Here is a 15912-nt window from a genome sequence, read left to right as displayed (position 1 = left end):
ATGTACAGAATACCAAGATGAAGACCTTGGTGTTATTCACAGTATAATGACAGTAGACTTACTGTAAAAGTACATCATGTTCTGTCTACATGTATGAGCCTCAACTCAACAGTCCCTCTCGGCTCTGTCCTGTCCTAGGTGCATCATAACCGGCATGGCGTCTGGTAGTATAGTCCTGTTCTACAACGACTTCAACAGGTGGCACCACGAGTACCAGACCAGATACTGAGGCAGGACCACAACAACAATCCCTGAGAATCTGGTTAACGTGGGACCTACCTACTGCAATCCTGTCATTCCATGTACTAAGGCACTACTCAATACATATTGATATCCTGAATGTATCTTAAGAGAAGAAAAACTGTCCGATTCTGTCGAAAGAAGCAAACTATTTTTTAAAAAAGGGCATTGCTATATTTTGTAGGGCATATTGAAAATTTCATATAATATTAGGGTGGGGTTATATACCTATGGTTACAAATCTATTTTTAGCTTGTTAAGAGTCTATTTTCATCTCGAGCAGAGGAAAATAAGGGTTCAAAGTGGAAGTAGGTAGAAAAGTATATTTGCATCTATTGTCTTAAGAATCCATATATTTGTGTACGTTAGGGGTGAGTGATGATTTTCAGTAGGTGTGAAACGTGGAGATATAATCATTATTTTGGTCATTAATATCCTTTTTTTCATGCTCTTTTTGCTACTGTGTGGAAACACTGGGAAATAAAACATGTGAAGTTTTGTGTGGTGATTGAGCAGGAAGTTCAGTTAGTCCTCCTTGTGTGTTCATGACTTGAGAGGGAATATATTCTATTTAAATGTTTGTACCACACCTCTGTGTAACGGACAGATCTTGCCTTCCTGTGCATGAGTTATTCCTCTGCTGTCCTGATGGTGGCGTACACTGCACAAAGACTTGTCACCAGTTGTCATATGTGTATCAGACAGTCATCATAGTAACAAGATGGCTGCCGGTGTGATTTAGTTTGTATCCGAGTGTTGTCATGACGATCATTAGCTTTATGTATGTACTGTAACCATACTGATGAATAATATGTCTGTCAGTAGAAACAAATGTCATGGGCTACGTCCTAATTTTGTAAAACGGCATCCTTTCCTCATCTGATTTCCTTCATATTGCTTACTTATCACCTATCAGAACTTTACATGAAGGAGACGGGACGAGGAAAGGAAGCCATTCCAAATTTCCCAACGTAGCCATGATGTGCTTCTTTGTATAACTTCTTGTTAGCTTTACTTCCTCTACTGAGGCATTTGCAGTACTTAAGCATATACTGTATCATATTAGCGATCGACACAGGGCCCAAACCATGCTAGGATCATCAAAGTATCTCATCTTGGCAAAGAGAGGTGCAGCGAAATGAGGGACTTGTCAGTCTGTCTGTGTCATGGTGAATATTCACTGGTTAAACCAGACCACAAGACAACCCTGGTCCTGGACAGCCAAAGGGTGTGCACTTTTTGGTTCAAGCCCAGCTTTAAAATACCCGATTCTACCTAATTATGGGCCTTCAGGTCAAAACTGAATTGGATCAGGTGTTTCGGTGCAGGGTTGGAACACCCAATGTGGTTCCTCCAATACAACGGTTGCTCATAAGGAGAAACATTCCGTGTTGGTTTGATCTACGCTTGGTGTGGTTACGATTACAATGAAATGGCTACTACTGTATTTTCTATGTATCGCTCAATATTTTGGCAATCAATTTGGAATGAGTGTTTTTGATGCGTGATGAGTTCTGACAAATAAAATAGAATTTTTTAACTTGAGACGTCTTGTCTTCAATTGAACTGTTATTTGAACTCCCGTTTTCTGAAGTTAGACTGGAATGTAGCCAGGGGTGGGGTTGCACTAACCACATCGTTCACAGAAGCTGCACAACTTCCTCACCTGGCTGCAGTCACGGCCTAGGTAGGTAGGTTTAACCCATAGAGAATGATAGAGGACATATTAGCATGGGTAGTATCATTAAGGGCTTCCACCATTTTAATGTAGTTGACTGGGTGGGACTTCCATCTTCATTGGCTGATCCCTCCTGGAGTCATGTCCAACCGGTTCATCGGGCAGGATCAGCCAATTGCGAAAAAGAACATTGCCTACTTCAAAATGGAGACAGCATGGGCAGCGCCATTGAGGCTGTCACAGATACAAATATGAGTGCTATATCTATGGTTTTGTCTTAGGTTTATTCAAATTGCAAAACTAGAAGGGTATAAACACCATTTAGATGGAATATCATCAATCATTGTTAGATTTGTGGAAATATATTGTGCAACCTTCCCTTTAAGAGATGACGGTTGGAGAGTCTTCACTAGGACCTGCTTGCTGCTCTCCATGTGGCAACCCCCCCCCCCCCAAACACAGTGCAGGTGCTGCCATCATAGACCACTCAGGCCAGGTGAGTTATGGGAGTCTGTGGGTCCCTAGCTTGGATCCCCATAGGCTCAATGTTAGATCTGGTAACTGTTTCTATCCTGGTGATTGGCTCAGTAGATTTGATTCATCCGGATAGGTCTGGAGCAAAACACGTCATCAAATCGTTGTTTTCATTGGCTAATAGTTGAAATTAGGCCATGTTGTTGCATCATATTGTCCACAGGAGGGCGCTGATGATCACATGGGTCTCAGTCACTATGGCTTATATCTGATTTCTACACACCTTCGTCAACATAGGCGTTTTCACACACTCAAAAACATAGTGCCAAAGAAATAAAAACATTAAAACACTGATTTGAATACTTTTTATTGTGTTTGAAGTTCTCCGATGTGCTCCTAATATAAAATGATAAAGGAGTCACATAGTGGCTAAATGTCTGCACAAACTAAAACTGCTGGCCAAAGCTGACAGGAGTGTTTTTCCTGTTTGAAATGTATTTTTCATACACGTATCCAGACTAAAACTGCAATAAAATAGCATTATGATGATGACAGTGTAGTTTGACTAAACATTACACAACAGAACAGCTACTATACGTACAATAGTACCAGCTTGACGTGTGTGTGTGTGTGTGTGTGTGTGTGTGTGTGTGTGTGTGTGTGTGTGTGTGTGTGTGTGTGTGTGTGTGTGTGTGTGTGTGTGTGTGTGTGTGTGTGTGTGTGTGTGTGTGTGTGTGTGTGTGTGTGTGTGTGTGTGTGTGTGTGTGTGTGTGTGAGTGAGTGAGTGAGTGAGACCAGTTTTGTGGGGAGGCAGAGGGAGTAACATAACATGCAACTAAATCCCCTTGGAGTAGTAGTGCTGTGCATCGGAGCCATTATCAATATCCGAAGGGTTAAACCCTAACCAACTGCAGTAGGCTAGGTAAGGAGATACGGTCTACATCCCAAATAGTACCCTATACCCCTACATAGTGCACTACCCTATGGGCCCTGCTCAAAAGTAGTGCACTATATAGGGAATAGGGTGTGATTTGGGACTTAACCATGGACTTTAAAACAAGTGCATTACCATTACAGACAAAGACAACAGCAAAGTGGAACAGCCTCACATTAGTATCAGGTAAATCTGGACTGATAAATTAGTCTATGAGGGGATAGAGCTCCCAGTGTTTCCTGACAGCTGGTTTCAGAAAAGGAATCTCTAACTACTGGGTCAGGTTCATTAGGGCACACAATGAAAAACGTTTTGCAACGGAGGGTGAAATGAGCGTTTCTTACAGGACATGTCCTGTAAGAAACGCTAGGCTGTTTGTCTGTTTTGTGCCTGATGAACATTTACATTTTAGCAGACACTCTTATCCAGAGCGACTTACAGAAGCAATTAGGGTTAAGTGCCTTACTCAAGGGCACATTGACAGATTTGTCACCTAGTTGGCTAGGGGATTTGAACCAGTGACCTTTTGGTTACTGGCCAAACGCTCTTAAACGCTAGGCTACCTGCCACCCTGAACACACCCCTGATCTGGCAGCTATTTTCACAGGCACACCTCTCATCATTGACACGTTCATCTTCTACTCTGTTGCGTCTCTCTTTTGGTGTTCAGCAGTTAAACACTAGCGGACCAATGATAAACAGGCTTACAGGCAAGAGAAGAAAACAAACTCAAACTTTCAACTTTCATTCGGATGCCTCATGTGTTTGTCATACAATACTATATACATCTACAGTAGTAGTTTATCTTACAACAGACGGCAAGCACGCCAAATAATACACTTCTACCCATAATCAACATGTGTGCGTGCCTACCAACCAACCACAGACAATAAATAAAACATTATCAGAAGTCATTCCAGAAAACCCATCTGAAACCACACAGACCCTAACTAGCCAGGCCTCGCTCTGTTTTCTCCACATCGCTCATATATAAATACACACATACCGTATATACAAATCAACCAAAATGTACAAAACCCCTCAACTTCCCTCTTGGAGCGTGGATATGATGGGTTCTCTACAGAGATTGTACTGTAGGTTGTAGGAGCCATTTTGCTTTTTTTTTGCCATTTGTTGCTTGGGATCCTAGGAACGATACAGCAGTGGATATCAGCTGTTATACTGTTACTGGGGATGGAGGTGGAGATTCTATCTGTATCTAGCCCCCTACATGCGAATCATAGGTCTGGGGATACGGCGGGTGGAGGTCCAGCAGCCAGTCTTCTCATCCATCATTCTTTCTCACAGCTCTCTGGCAGTAGCAGCAGCTTCAACATCAAGGCCCACCAGGGGTGGGGCCACGGTTGGGGAGGAGCAGGTAACAGGTGATGGAGGGGAGGGAGAGGTGCAGGTCAGGGGTGAGGGAGGGTTGGGAAAGGCAGAGGGAGACAGAGGGTCGGAGGGAGAGGGGCAGGTAAAAAGAGAGGGAGGAGAGGAGGGAGAGAGAGGGGCAGGAGGAGAGGGGGAGGTAAAAAGAGAGGGAGGAGAGGAGGGAGAGAGAGGGGCAGGAGGAGAGAGGGAGGTAAAAAGAAAGGGAGGAGAGGAGGGAGAGGGGCAAGTAACAGGCATATGAGAGGCCCCAGGGAAGGCACAGACATGGAGCTTGGTTGGAGAGGAAAGAGAAGGGGACATTTGGAGTTTGGTAGGTGGAGAGGAAGGAGAGGGAGAGATAACAGGTTTGGTAGGTGAAGAGGGAGAGATAACAGGTTTGGTAGGTGAAGAGGGAGAGGAAGGAGAGGGCGAGATAACAGGTTTGGTGGGTGAAGAGGGAGAGATAACAGGTTTGGTAGGTGAAGAGGGAGAGGAAGGAGAGGGAGAGATAACAGGTTTGGTAGGTGAAGAGGGAGAGATAACAGGTTTGGTAGGTGAGGAAGGAGAGGGAGAGATAACAGGTTTAGTAGGAGAGGAAGGAGAGGGAGAGTTGTTGGGCCTGGTAGGGGAGGTAGGATAGATAGAGACGTTAGGCTTGGTAGGAGAGGAAGGAGAGACAGGGACAGAGGGAGAGGTACCAGGTCTGGTAGGTGTTGAAGGAGAGATGGGAAGGGATACAGGGACAGGCACATCAGTCTGAGGACTCTTGGGTTCCTCTGGCAGGGCAGGCTTGGTGGGTGATGCCAGCTTGGTGGGTACTGGCAGCTTGGTGGGTGATGCCAGCTTGGTGGGTACTGGCAGCTTGGTGTTGGGTGAGACTGGTGAGGCTTGCTTGACTGGCATGGCTGCAGGAGGGACTACTTTCTTCCCAGGCGGTGGTGGGGGCGGAGGTGGTGCTGTGGGCCTCTGGCTGCGACGAGTCAGCTGGATCCTCTTCTTATCTAGAGCTGTGTTCTGGTAGAGGTCAGGGGTGAGGGGTCAGGGGTGAGGGGTGTGGGGTCAGGGAAAGAAAGTCAGACCAACACTCACCTGCTGTACTGTACAATACAACAGAACCAAACAGGTAGGGAGAGACAGAAATAAAAAACAGTGTGTCAATATATAATGGAAAGAGAAAACTGCCCCAAGATAACATTCAACCTCACTGATCTCTGACAGTAAGGTCCATGGGGTAACGTTTCTATATAATATTAAACACAGTAGATAAAACATATATATATATGGACAGAAACATCCATAGATGGGATGATTTTACAGTGACAGACCCTTCACAGTAGTAGACTGACCCAACAAGACAGCAAATAATATCATCAATGCTCAACATGCAGTGTAAGGGAAAATGAGAAATTGTGCTGGAGAGATTTTTCCTCATCACAACCCAAACCAACTAGACACTGAAGATCACATCTGGAATTACAGATCATTTGGATTGCTATAATAATAATAATAATAACAACACTCAACTACGTAACAATCAGAAGGCATCAAGATTTCCCATGTTCCCTTAGCTGAGTGAGTCTTAGTGGCGTCAGTGAAGAAGCAGTAAAGAAGCGTAGCCTTCAGTGTTAGTACATACCATTGCCTTGGAGCTAATTCAGAGGGTGGCAATGTGGGCGTGTTGGGGAGGGGTGGAGGGGGCGAGGAGGAAGCAGAGGGGACAGAGACTAGTCTTACTCACAGCTCAACAACATTAGAGGAGACACAGAAAGCAGCGCTGTTTGATTCCTGCTCTGGTGTGCCGCAGCACTGCTGGTTTTCCTCTGTCCCTGGTAGCTAAGTGATCAGTTCATGCCATTGGTTAGCCAGAGAGTCCACTACTCACCTGGTTTCCAAGGTCTAAATCAAAAGAAGCAGTGGTGTCCCACTGGGCACAGATATCAATTCAATAGAATTACATTGATATGACGTGGAAACAACGTTGATTCAACCAGTTGTGTGGCTCTCCAGGCCTGGAATTGATTAGCCTAAAGTCTGCTATGACAAATCATCTCTCAGGATGCTAGTAAGCTCAATGACATCATTTTAGAAATCTTAACTTCTGGGGAGTACTGTTCAATGTTAAATCCAAGGCAATATAAGCAATTTTCATCTGTCTCTCTCATCCAGTGTAGTAGTGCAGTTTAAATGTTTGACCACAAGGTGGTGATAGAGCTCAATTGAACAATTATCAGGAGATGAACTGTAATGTATCAAAAGGGTTGAAATGTTTTGTCATGAATATTGTTCTGGGGGCAGCTCTGCCGAGTGGTCACTAGCTGGCACAGCCACAAAGTAATATAATCTCATTTTAAACCTAACTTTAACCACACTGCTAAACTTAATTCCTAACCCTATCCTTAAATTAAGACCAAAAAGCTCATTATTGTTTTGCAGCTGGCCCATCTAGCGAAAATTGCTCAGTTCTGCCTCCAGGGCAAGATTCATGACAATAAATGTCAACCTGCCAATACATGTAGGAGTAGGATCATGGCTTTACATAGACATCAAATATATTGTAAAATTGCCATAGACATTTAATGTCCCCAGGTTATTGTAGGGGCATTAACTATAAGAGCACTATTTTGGATGAGTGACAGAGACGGGGGCAAATTAAAAATTAGTTCAGCAGAAGCAATGAGGGCTTCTCTTAGGCCTAGTTAGTTAGCATGCCAAATAACCACCCAGCCAGCCAAAAACAACACAGAATACAATAACATGTACAAATCTAACTCAGACAACTCTCAACACAGCAGTGACATCCTTGTCAACAAAGTCAGTTCACACAGAGACCAGTTGATTGATGAAGATGGTTATGAGAGAGATAAAAGTGGAGGATGAGAGAGGAGGATGAGAGAGAGAGAGAGAGAGAGAGAGAATAAAAGAGGCCCAATTGGAGGAGGAGAGAGGAGCTTAGGCAAATTACAAAACGGGGCAGAGCAGCCATGCAAACTGATTCAAGGCCACTGCAGAGAGTTACTGAGTTATTCTGCCCAGATCAATCTGTTATAGAGAGGCATTATTGGAGCTGGCAGAGGGGGAGAGAGTGGAGGACGGGGGAGATCGGTACCCTGCACTCAGCTCCAAAGCTTCCCCTGTGGTCCTGGGATGAGGTGGGAGGAGGGAGTGGGATGAGCAGGAGGGGCGCGGGGGATCTCCTTTACACCTCAAACTGTCGAAGGAGATTTACAACAAAATGAGGTTTAACCCCGAGTCAGGGGTATTCCCAAATGAACCCTTACGCACCCCTTAGCCCATGTTAATCCCCTTCTACTGCTGCAGTGGGTATACTGGACCCAGGTGGAAGCAGACAGCATGTGTGCATCTCAATAGTCTAGAGTGGCTTCCTCTCATTGTCTCCTTCATCAGGACCAGGGAAGGAGATGAGGGGGATCTAATTGAGATGCATCCATTGACAGACCTATGCTATATCGGTCGTGTGTTCGCAGGCCAGCTCCAGCTCAATAGACCTCCAAGTGGACCAGAGTGGGGAGGTGATGTGACCAAAAGAGTGCGGCAGATAGAGAGGAAGTTCACCACCCACAATAGGAAGTTACATAAATGTGCCAGGAGGTGCATAGGCTTGTGGGAAAAAGCTTAAAAACAGATAAAGATGATGGTAGGATATGACTAAGGATGTACCTCTTCAGACCAATGTACTCTGGGGTCACTGAGACCACTGCGTCAACGCTAAAACACGACATTTGTACTACAAGGATAAAAACGTGTTTTAGAGATAAGATGATGAATCAGGATTTATCCATGTGTAATCCCAGGGGAAAGCATTTTGAATAAATTCTGCTCTCTTAAAACACTCAGTGATATGATTACATTAACAGAAGTTGTCCATTTCTTAGCTTTCCTGTCAGATAATCTCTCATGTTCTTTTGGATCAAACTCTTATGTAACCAACTGATTAATAGTACTATATGTGAAAATGGTTACTGTTTGTTTGAAAGTGAGTAGGTGTAGTGCAGAATTGACTAACATTTGTTACAGATCATGTTGGTTTCCAATCAATCTTAAAATATAAGCGGATGTCAATCAAATAAAAATCAGGAAGCTTCTTTTAGCTGTTTTTGGTTCCTTCAGAAAACGACTGGTGGCAAGTAAATCAGGCCATGGTTGAACATTTCTGCAAATATCAAGAATCTACAGACAAGGACTCTGGGGTGTCTATGTACGACAGATGGTGGAATACAGAGAGTTCAGATGAGGGGAAAGTATATGGAGATACACAATGTGTGTATTGGAAACGTGACCAGAAAATAGTCTCAATAGAGAGTATTTCGTAGAGAGTCGTGACTGAGTGCTGTTGTGTATACGGAGTAAAACAATGTGTGTATGGATAATGGGACCAGAAAACAAATAATGGGTTGTGATAGTGAATGTTGTTGTCCTGTTCTCACCATGATGACTGACACTCCTGCTGTGGTTGTGCCGGGCTTTGGTGCTGTGTTGAAGTGTGTCCTCAGTTTACCTGACACCTCCATCTTCATGTTGTTCTCCATGTTGTCATCCTGCAGAGACACACACACACATTCTCCTTTATGGTCCTGAACACACACACACACACACACACACACACACACACACACACACACACACACACACACACACACACACACACACACACACACACACACACACACACACACACACACACACACCACAAAGTCCACAAGACAAGTTACCGTGACCCAGGGATGAGAGAGGATGTCCTGTGCCGTGTAGCGAGCCTCCACGTTCACCTGCAGCATCCGCCCAATCAGCTCCTAGAAAACAGATCAGGGCATGGTGACATCATCAGCGGTGACTTCTTTAGGGTCCAGTCTCTCTCAAGTCATGTCATCGCAACCTTTGACATGTCACACAGTGAGAACAATGTAGAAGTGTAACAGAAGGACATTACAAACGCTGCTCTAGCACTTTGGCTACATTCACTGTGCCTCCAACCAGGGTCGTATTCATTAGGGCTTACCATAACAAAACGTACCAAAATATTTTGCAACGGAAAACGAAAATGAGCATGTCTAATTGGACAAGTTCAGGTAGTCCATGTCAGTCTAAATCAGTCCATTTTCTTCTCTTCCGGTAACTAATAAATAGACTGTGACTGCAGCAGGCTGTTGAGATCTCTAGACGTAGGCCTCTCTTTGTTAAGTCGAGGTGCCACTGCAGCAGAGGATTTAATTAGTAGTTCAGCCTTGCTGTGAAATAGCTGCTGTCACTGTAACGCATGGTGGTCATTTAGGGAGTGAGAGGAGGGAGCAGGGGAGAGAGAGAGAGAGAGAGAGAGAGAGAGAGAGAGAGAGAGGCAGAGAGAGAGAGAGAGGCAGAGAGAGAGAGAGAGAGAGGCAGAGAGAGAGAGAGGCAGAGAGAGAGAGGCAGAGAGAGAGAGAGGCAGAGAGAGAGAGGAGAGAGGCAGAGAGAGAGAGAGAGAGAGGCAGAGCGAGAGAGAGAGAGAGAGAGAGACAGAGCGAGAGAGAGAGAGGCAGAGCGAGAGAGAGAGAGGCAGAGAGAGAGAGAGAACAGAAAAGAGGAGTAATGAAAGATGTGAGAACAGAAGAAGAGATGGTGTGTGTGTGCATCCCCTCTTTCTCTCTTTCCAAACCATCCCTCTCTTTCTTCACTCCCGCTCCCCTCTCCTTCATTCCGGGAGATCTCAACGGGACCCTCCCACCCCCTCATTACTGCCACCCAAATGTAACGGGGGCTGACCCGACAGGGGTGGTGTGTCTGTGTGTGGTGGTTACCTTGGCTGAGTCAGTGACGTTGTCCCAGTAGGGAGCAGGGAAGTCCAGTCGTCCCACCAGGATCTGGTCAAACAGGTCCTCTTGAAGGTTGTCCTCACTGTAGAGAGAGACATACTATGCTGTGAACAGATGGATATTTCAGCATAGACCCACAAATACTGTAGTGCACGCACACACACATACATTTTGGCATCACACATTATATTCATGTCACATTCAAAGACGCACAGCGTCAGAATAACTCTGACACCATCATCCTATCTATCCCCCACCCCTCCCCCTCACTCTAACTGGCTGCATGCATTTTCCAATTTAGCACCAGGAATCAATTCAAGGACACACCAGAACATAACAAGAGTAGCAACAGAAGAGGTACAAGTAGGGGGAGGATAGGACGACTGACTATGAGACATAATAAATCTCTCAGCTCTATTCTGGCAGACAATGACACTACTATCTAGGGACCTTGTCTATGCCGAACGGTTAATCTATGCGAGATCACAGTTATATAAAAAAACATCAAATGAAGTCATGTAAATTCACGTCTCCTGTATTTAAATAGCTGAATTAGTGTGCGAGGGCCAGACGCCTGGGTTTACACTAAGGTAGCCCACTCAACACTTGATTTTCAGCGTAAGGACTGTCTATGGGAACATTTACAGGGCATTCCCGAGACCAATTAGACATTTCTAAGCGTTTTCCAACAGCAAGGATTTAATCCCTGTTTTCTGTAAATTAAAGTACATCCTAGACAGGCTAGTAGAGGTTTAACTGTGTGAATCAGATATGAAGCAGGTGGCCAATCGTAGAATTTCATAGATTATCATGTTAACATTAAGCGTGGTGACTGTGTAATGAACGCTATCCCGTCAAGGAGCACTCATGTTGTTGTGTGGTGTACCTGAGAATATTTCCCAGTAGGTGTTCTGGAGGTTAAATAACATTGTGTAATGTACTGTAGGTGTTCTGGAGGTTAAATAACATTGTGTAGTGTACTGTAGGTGTCTGGAGGTTAAATAACATTGTGTAATGTACTGTAGGTGTCTGGAGGTTAAATAACATTGTGTAATGTACTGTAGGTGTCTGGAGGTTAAATAACATTGTGTAATGTACTGTAGGTGTCTGGAGGTTAAATAACATTGTGTAATGTACTGTAGGTGTCTGGAGGTTAAATAACATTGTGTAATGTACTGTAGGTGTCTGGAGGTTAAATAACATTGTGTAGTGTACTGTAGGTGTCTGGAGGTTAAATAACATTGTGTAGTGTACTGTAGGTATCTGGAGGTTAAATAACATTGTGTAGTGTACTGTAGGTGTCTGGAGGTTAAATAACATTGTGTAATGTACTGTAGGGGTCTGGAGGTTAAATAACATTGTGTAATGTACTGTAGGTATCTGGAGGTTAAATAACATTGTGTAATGTACTGTAGGTATCTGGAGGTTAAATAACATTGTGTAGTGTACTGTAGGTGTCTGGAGGTTAAATAACATTGTGTAGTGTACTGTAGGTGTCTGGAGGTTAAATAACATTGTGTAATGTACTGTAGGTGTCTGGAGGTTAAATAACATTGTGTAGTGTACTGTAGGTATCTGGAGGTTAAATAACATTGTGTAATGTACTGTAGGTGTCTGGAGGTTAAATAACATTGTGTGGTGTACTGTAGGTGTCTGGAGGTTAAATAACATTGTGTAATGTACTGTAGGTGTCTGGAGGTTAAATAACATTGTGTGGTGTACTGTAGGTGTCTGGAGGTTAAATAACATTGTGTAATGTACTGTAGGTATCTGGAGGTTAAATAACATTGTGTAGTGTACTGTAGGTGTCTGGAGGTTAAATAACATTGTGTAATGTACTGTAGGTGTCTGGAGGTTAAATAACATTGTGTAATGTACTGTAGGTCTTCTGGAGGTTAAATAACATTGTGTGGTGTACTGTAGGTGTCTGGAGGTTAAATAACATTGTGTAGTGTACTGTAGGTATCTGGAGGTTAAATAACATTGTGTAGTGTACTGTAGGTGTCTGGAGGTTAAATAACATTGTGTAATGTACTGTAGGTGTTCTGGAGGTTAAATAACATTGTGTAATGTACTGTAGGTATCTGGAGGTTAAATAACATTGTGTAATGTACTGTAGGTGTCTGGAGGTTAAATAACATTGTGTGGTGTACTGTAGGTGTCTGGAGGTTAAATAACATTGTGTAGTGTACTGTAGGTATCTGGAGGTTAAATAACATTGTGTAGTGTACTGTAGGTGTCTGGAGGTTAAATAACATTGTGTAGTGTACCTGCGGAAGGGAGGGAAGCCACACAGCAGGATGTAAGTGATGACTCCAGTTGCCCAGATATCCACCTTCAGACCATAACTTGGGGGAGAGGGAGAGAGACAGAGAAGAGATGGAGAAAGAGCAGAGAGAAAGAGAGAGAGAGAGAGAGCAGAGGGGGAGAGAGAGCAGAGAGAGAAAGCATAACAAGAAAGACAGAGGGAAAGAGAGCGCCGAGTGAGAAAGATAGAGGCAGAGAGAGAGAGAAAGAGAGCGAGCAGAGAGAGAGAAATATAAAGAAAGTGTTGTTTAACATCAGTGTGGGTTTCCCCTTCAGCGACGCTGGTCAATAGAATGTCTGAGTCTGATGCTATGGATACAGGTGCAGGTTCCCTGAGTTGGCAGTAACTCACCCAGCCTCAGCGATGATCTCAGGGGCCACATAGGTGGGGGTTCCACACACGGTGTGCAGGGGCCCCTCAACCACAGTGGCCAGACCAAAGTCCCCCAGCTTCAGAGACTTAGTGCCGTCAAGGTACTCACACACCTAAGGGACAGACACAGAAAACATAGTTACCAACTCATGTCACCTCAATTCAAAAGGCATTGAGCATTTCATATGCAAATCTCATATGCAAATACTTTAGCATGCCATATGAAAATCTCTAATCTCATATCCATCATATACACTACGTTTAAAAAGTTTGGGGTCACTTAGAAATGTCCTTGTTTTTGAAAGAAAAGCTAATTTTTTGTCCATTAAAATAACACCAAATTAATCAGAAATACAGTGTAGACATTGTTAATGTTGTAAATGACTACTGTAGCTGGAAACGGCTGATTTTTAATGGAATATCTACATAGGTGTACAGAGGCCCATTATCAGCAACCATCACTCCTCTGTTCGCTAATCCAAGTTTATCATTTTAAAAGGTTAATTGATCATTAGTAAACCCTTTTGCAATTATGTTAGCACAGCTGAAAACTGTTGTTCTGATTAAAGAAACTGGCCTTCTTTAGACTAGTTGAGTATCTGGAGCATCAGCGTTTGTGGGTTCGATTACAGACTCAAAATGGCCAGAAACAAAGAACTTTCTTCTGAAACTCGTCAGTCTATTCTTGTCCTGAGAAATAAAGGCTATTCCAAGCGAGAAATTGCCAAGAAACTGAAGATCTATTACAACGCTGTGTACTACTCCCTTCACAGAACAGCGCAAACTGGCTCTAACCAGAATAGAATGAGGAGGAGTCGGCGGCCCCGGTGCACAACTGAGCAAGAGGACAAGTACATTAGTGTGTCTAGTTTGAGAAACAGACGCCTCACAAGTCCTCAACTGGCAGCTTCATTAAATAGTACCCGCAAAACACCAGGTCTCAACGTCAACAGTGAAGAGGTGACTCTGGGATGCTGGCCTTCTAGGCAGAGATGCAAAGAAAAAGCCATATCTCAGACTGGCCAATAAAAAGTAAAGATTAAGATGGGCAAAAGAACACAGACACTGGACAGAGGAACTCTGCCTAAAAGGACAGTTGAGGACTTGTGAGGCGTCTGTTTCTCAAACTAGACACTCTAATGTACTTGTCCTCTTGCTCAGTTGTGCACCGGGGCCGCCGACTCCTCTTTCTATTCTGTTTAGAGCCAGTTTGCGCTGTTCTGTGAAGGGAGTAGTACACAGCGTTGTAATAGATCTTCAGTTTCTTGGCAATTTCTCACATGGAATAGCCTTCATTTCTCAGAACAAGAATAGACTGACGAGTTCAGAAGAAAGTTCTTTGTTTCTGGCCATTTTGAGTCTGTAATCGAACACACAAATGCTGATGCTCCAGATACTCAAGTAGTCTAAAGAAGGCCAGTTTCTTTAATCAGAACAACAGTTTTCAGCTGTGCTAACATAATTGCAAAAGGGTTTACTAATGATCAATTAGCCTTTGAAAATGATAAACTTGGATTAGCGAACACAGGAGTGATGGTTGCTGATAATGGGCCTCTGTACGCCTATGTAGATATTCCATTAAAAATCTGCCGTTTCCAGCTACAGTAGTCATTTACAACATTAACAATGTCTACACTGTATTTCTGATCAATTTGATGTTATTTAATGGACAATTTCTTTTGCTTTTCTTTCAAAAACAAGGACATTTCTAAGTGACCCCAAACTTTTGAAACGTAGTGTATCTCGGCCACTCTGGTGGAACTGTGTCACAACAATTCTGACATATTGCTGTTAGGTAACTACTGTATGTTAATTCAACAACATATGATCTTACAGTGTACAGTGTAGCTGGCTACCCCAGTCTTCAGTGTGGTCCCTCACTACTCACCAGCAGGTTCTCAGGCTTGATGTCTCTGTGTACTATGTTCATGCTGTGGAGGTACTTCAGGGCTCCAGCCAGGTTAAACACCATGACACTGGCATCTCTCTCTGTGTACTTAGTGGAGGATGTGATGGCATCAAACAGGTCGCCACCCTGCAGGAAATGGACGCATTAGACACATTAATGTTGAATTAAGGACTTACCTAAATGAGAAGGTACCTATAATATTAATGTTGCATGCACTGATGAAGTGCAGAATACTGCTATAGCGGTCAGTAGTGGTTGACTAGATACTGTAGAGGTCAGTAGTGGTTGAATAGATACTGTAGAGGTCAGTAGTGGTTGAATAGATACTGCAGGGGTCAGTAGTTGTTGAATAGATACTGTAGAGGTCAGTAGTGGTTGAATAGATACTGCAGGGGTCAGTAGTGGTTGAATAGATACTGCAGGGGTCAGTAGTGGTTGAATAGATACTGTAGAGGTCAGTAGTGGTTGAATAGATACTGTAGAGGTCAGTAGTGGTTGAATAGATACTGTAGAGGTCAGTAGTGGTTGAATAGATACTGTAGAGGTCAGTAGTGGTTGAATAGATACTGTAGAGGTCAGTAGTGGTTGAATAGATACTGTAGAGGTCAGTAGTGGTTGAATAGATACTGTAGAGGTCAGTAGTGGTTGAATAGATACTGTAGAGGTCAATAGTGGTTGAATAGATACTGTAGAGGTCAGTAGTGGTTGAATAGATACTGTAGAGGTCAGTAGTGGTTGGATAGATACTGTAGAGGTCAGCAGTGGTTGAATAGATACTGTAGAGGTCAGTTGTGGCTGAATAGATACTGTAGAGGTCAG

The 15912-nt window shown here is 43.6% G+C and overlaps 2 protein-coding genes across 4 annotated transcripts in view; one reads left to right on the top strand and one right to left on the bottom strand.

Moving 5' to 3' along the window:
- Positions 1-1785, top strand: part of LOC106602365 (lipopolysaccharide-responsive and beige-like anchor protein) — a 333282-nt gene extending 331497 nt beyond the window's left edge. Inside the window, 1 exon segment of the mRNA XM_082974174.1 lies at positions 139-1785. Coding sequence (XP_082830300.1) covers positions 139-229 — 91 coding nt within the window. The 3' untranslated portion in view covers positions 230-1785.
- A 957-nt stretch (positions 1786-2742) lies between these two features.
- The window catches only part of LOC106602362 (serine/threonine-protein kinase DCLK2), an 85690-nt gene continuing 72520 nt past the window's right edge, over positions 2743-15912 (bottom strand). For 2 of the 3 annotated variants that reach the window (XM_045716591.2, XM_045716590.2), the window contains exons 11-17: positions 15073-15219; positions 13164-13297; positions 12775-12852; positions 10490-10586; positions 9428-9508; positions 9143-9253; positions 2743-5711 (exon numbers count right to left, since the gene is read on the bottom strand). In XM_045716591.2, coding sequence (XP_045572547.1) covers positions 4629-5711; positions 9143-9253; positions 9428-9508; positions 10490-10586; positions 12775-12852; positions 13164-13297; positions 15073-15219 — 1731 coding nt within the window. In that variant the 3' untranslated portion in view covers positions 2743-4628. Of the gene's footprint in view, positions 5712-5738; positions 7906-9142; positions 9254-9427; positions 9509-10489; positions 10587-12774; positions 12853-13163; positions 13298-15072; positions 15220-15912 lie in introns of those variants that run through there. The other variant, XM_045716592.2, reaches the window with a different exon arrangement.

The sequence above is a fragment of the Salmo salar genome, chromosome 04 (assembly GCF_965601325.2).
Source record: "Salmo salar chromosome 04, fSalSal1, whole genome shotgun sequence".
NCBI classification, from domain to species: Eukaryota; Metazoa; Chordata; class Actinopteri; order Salmoniformes; family Salmonidae; genus Salmo; species Salmo salar.
Note: the sequence above shows the minus strand (reverse complement) of the source record. Positions and strands in the feature narration are given on the sequence as shown.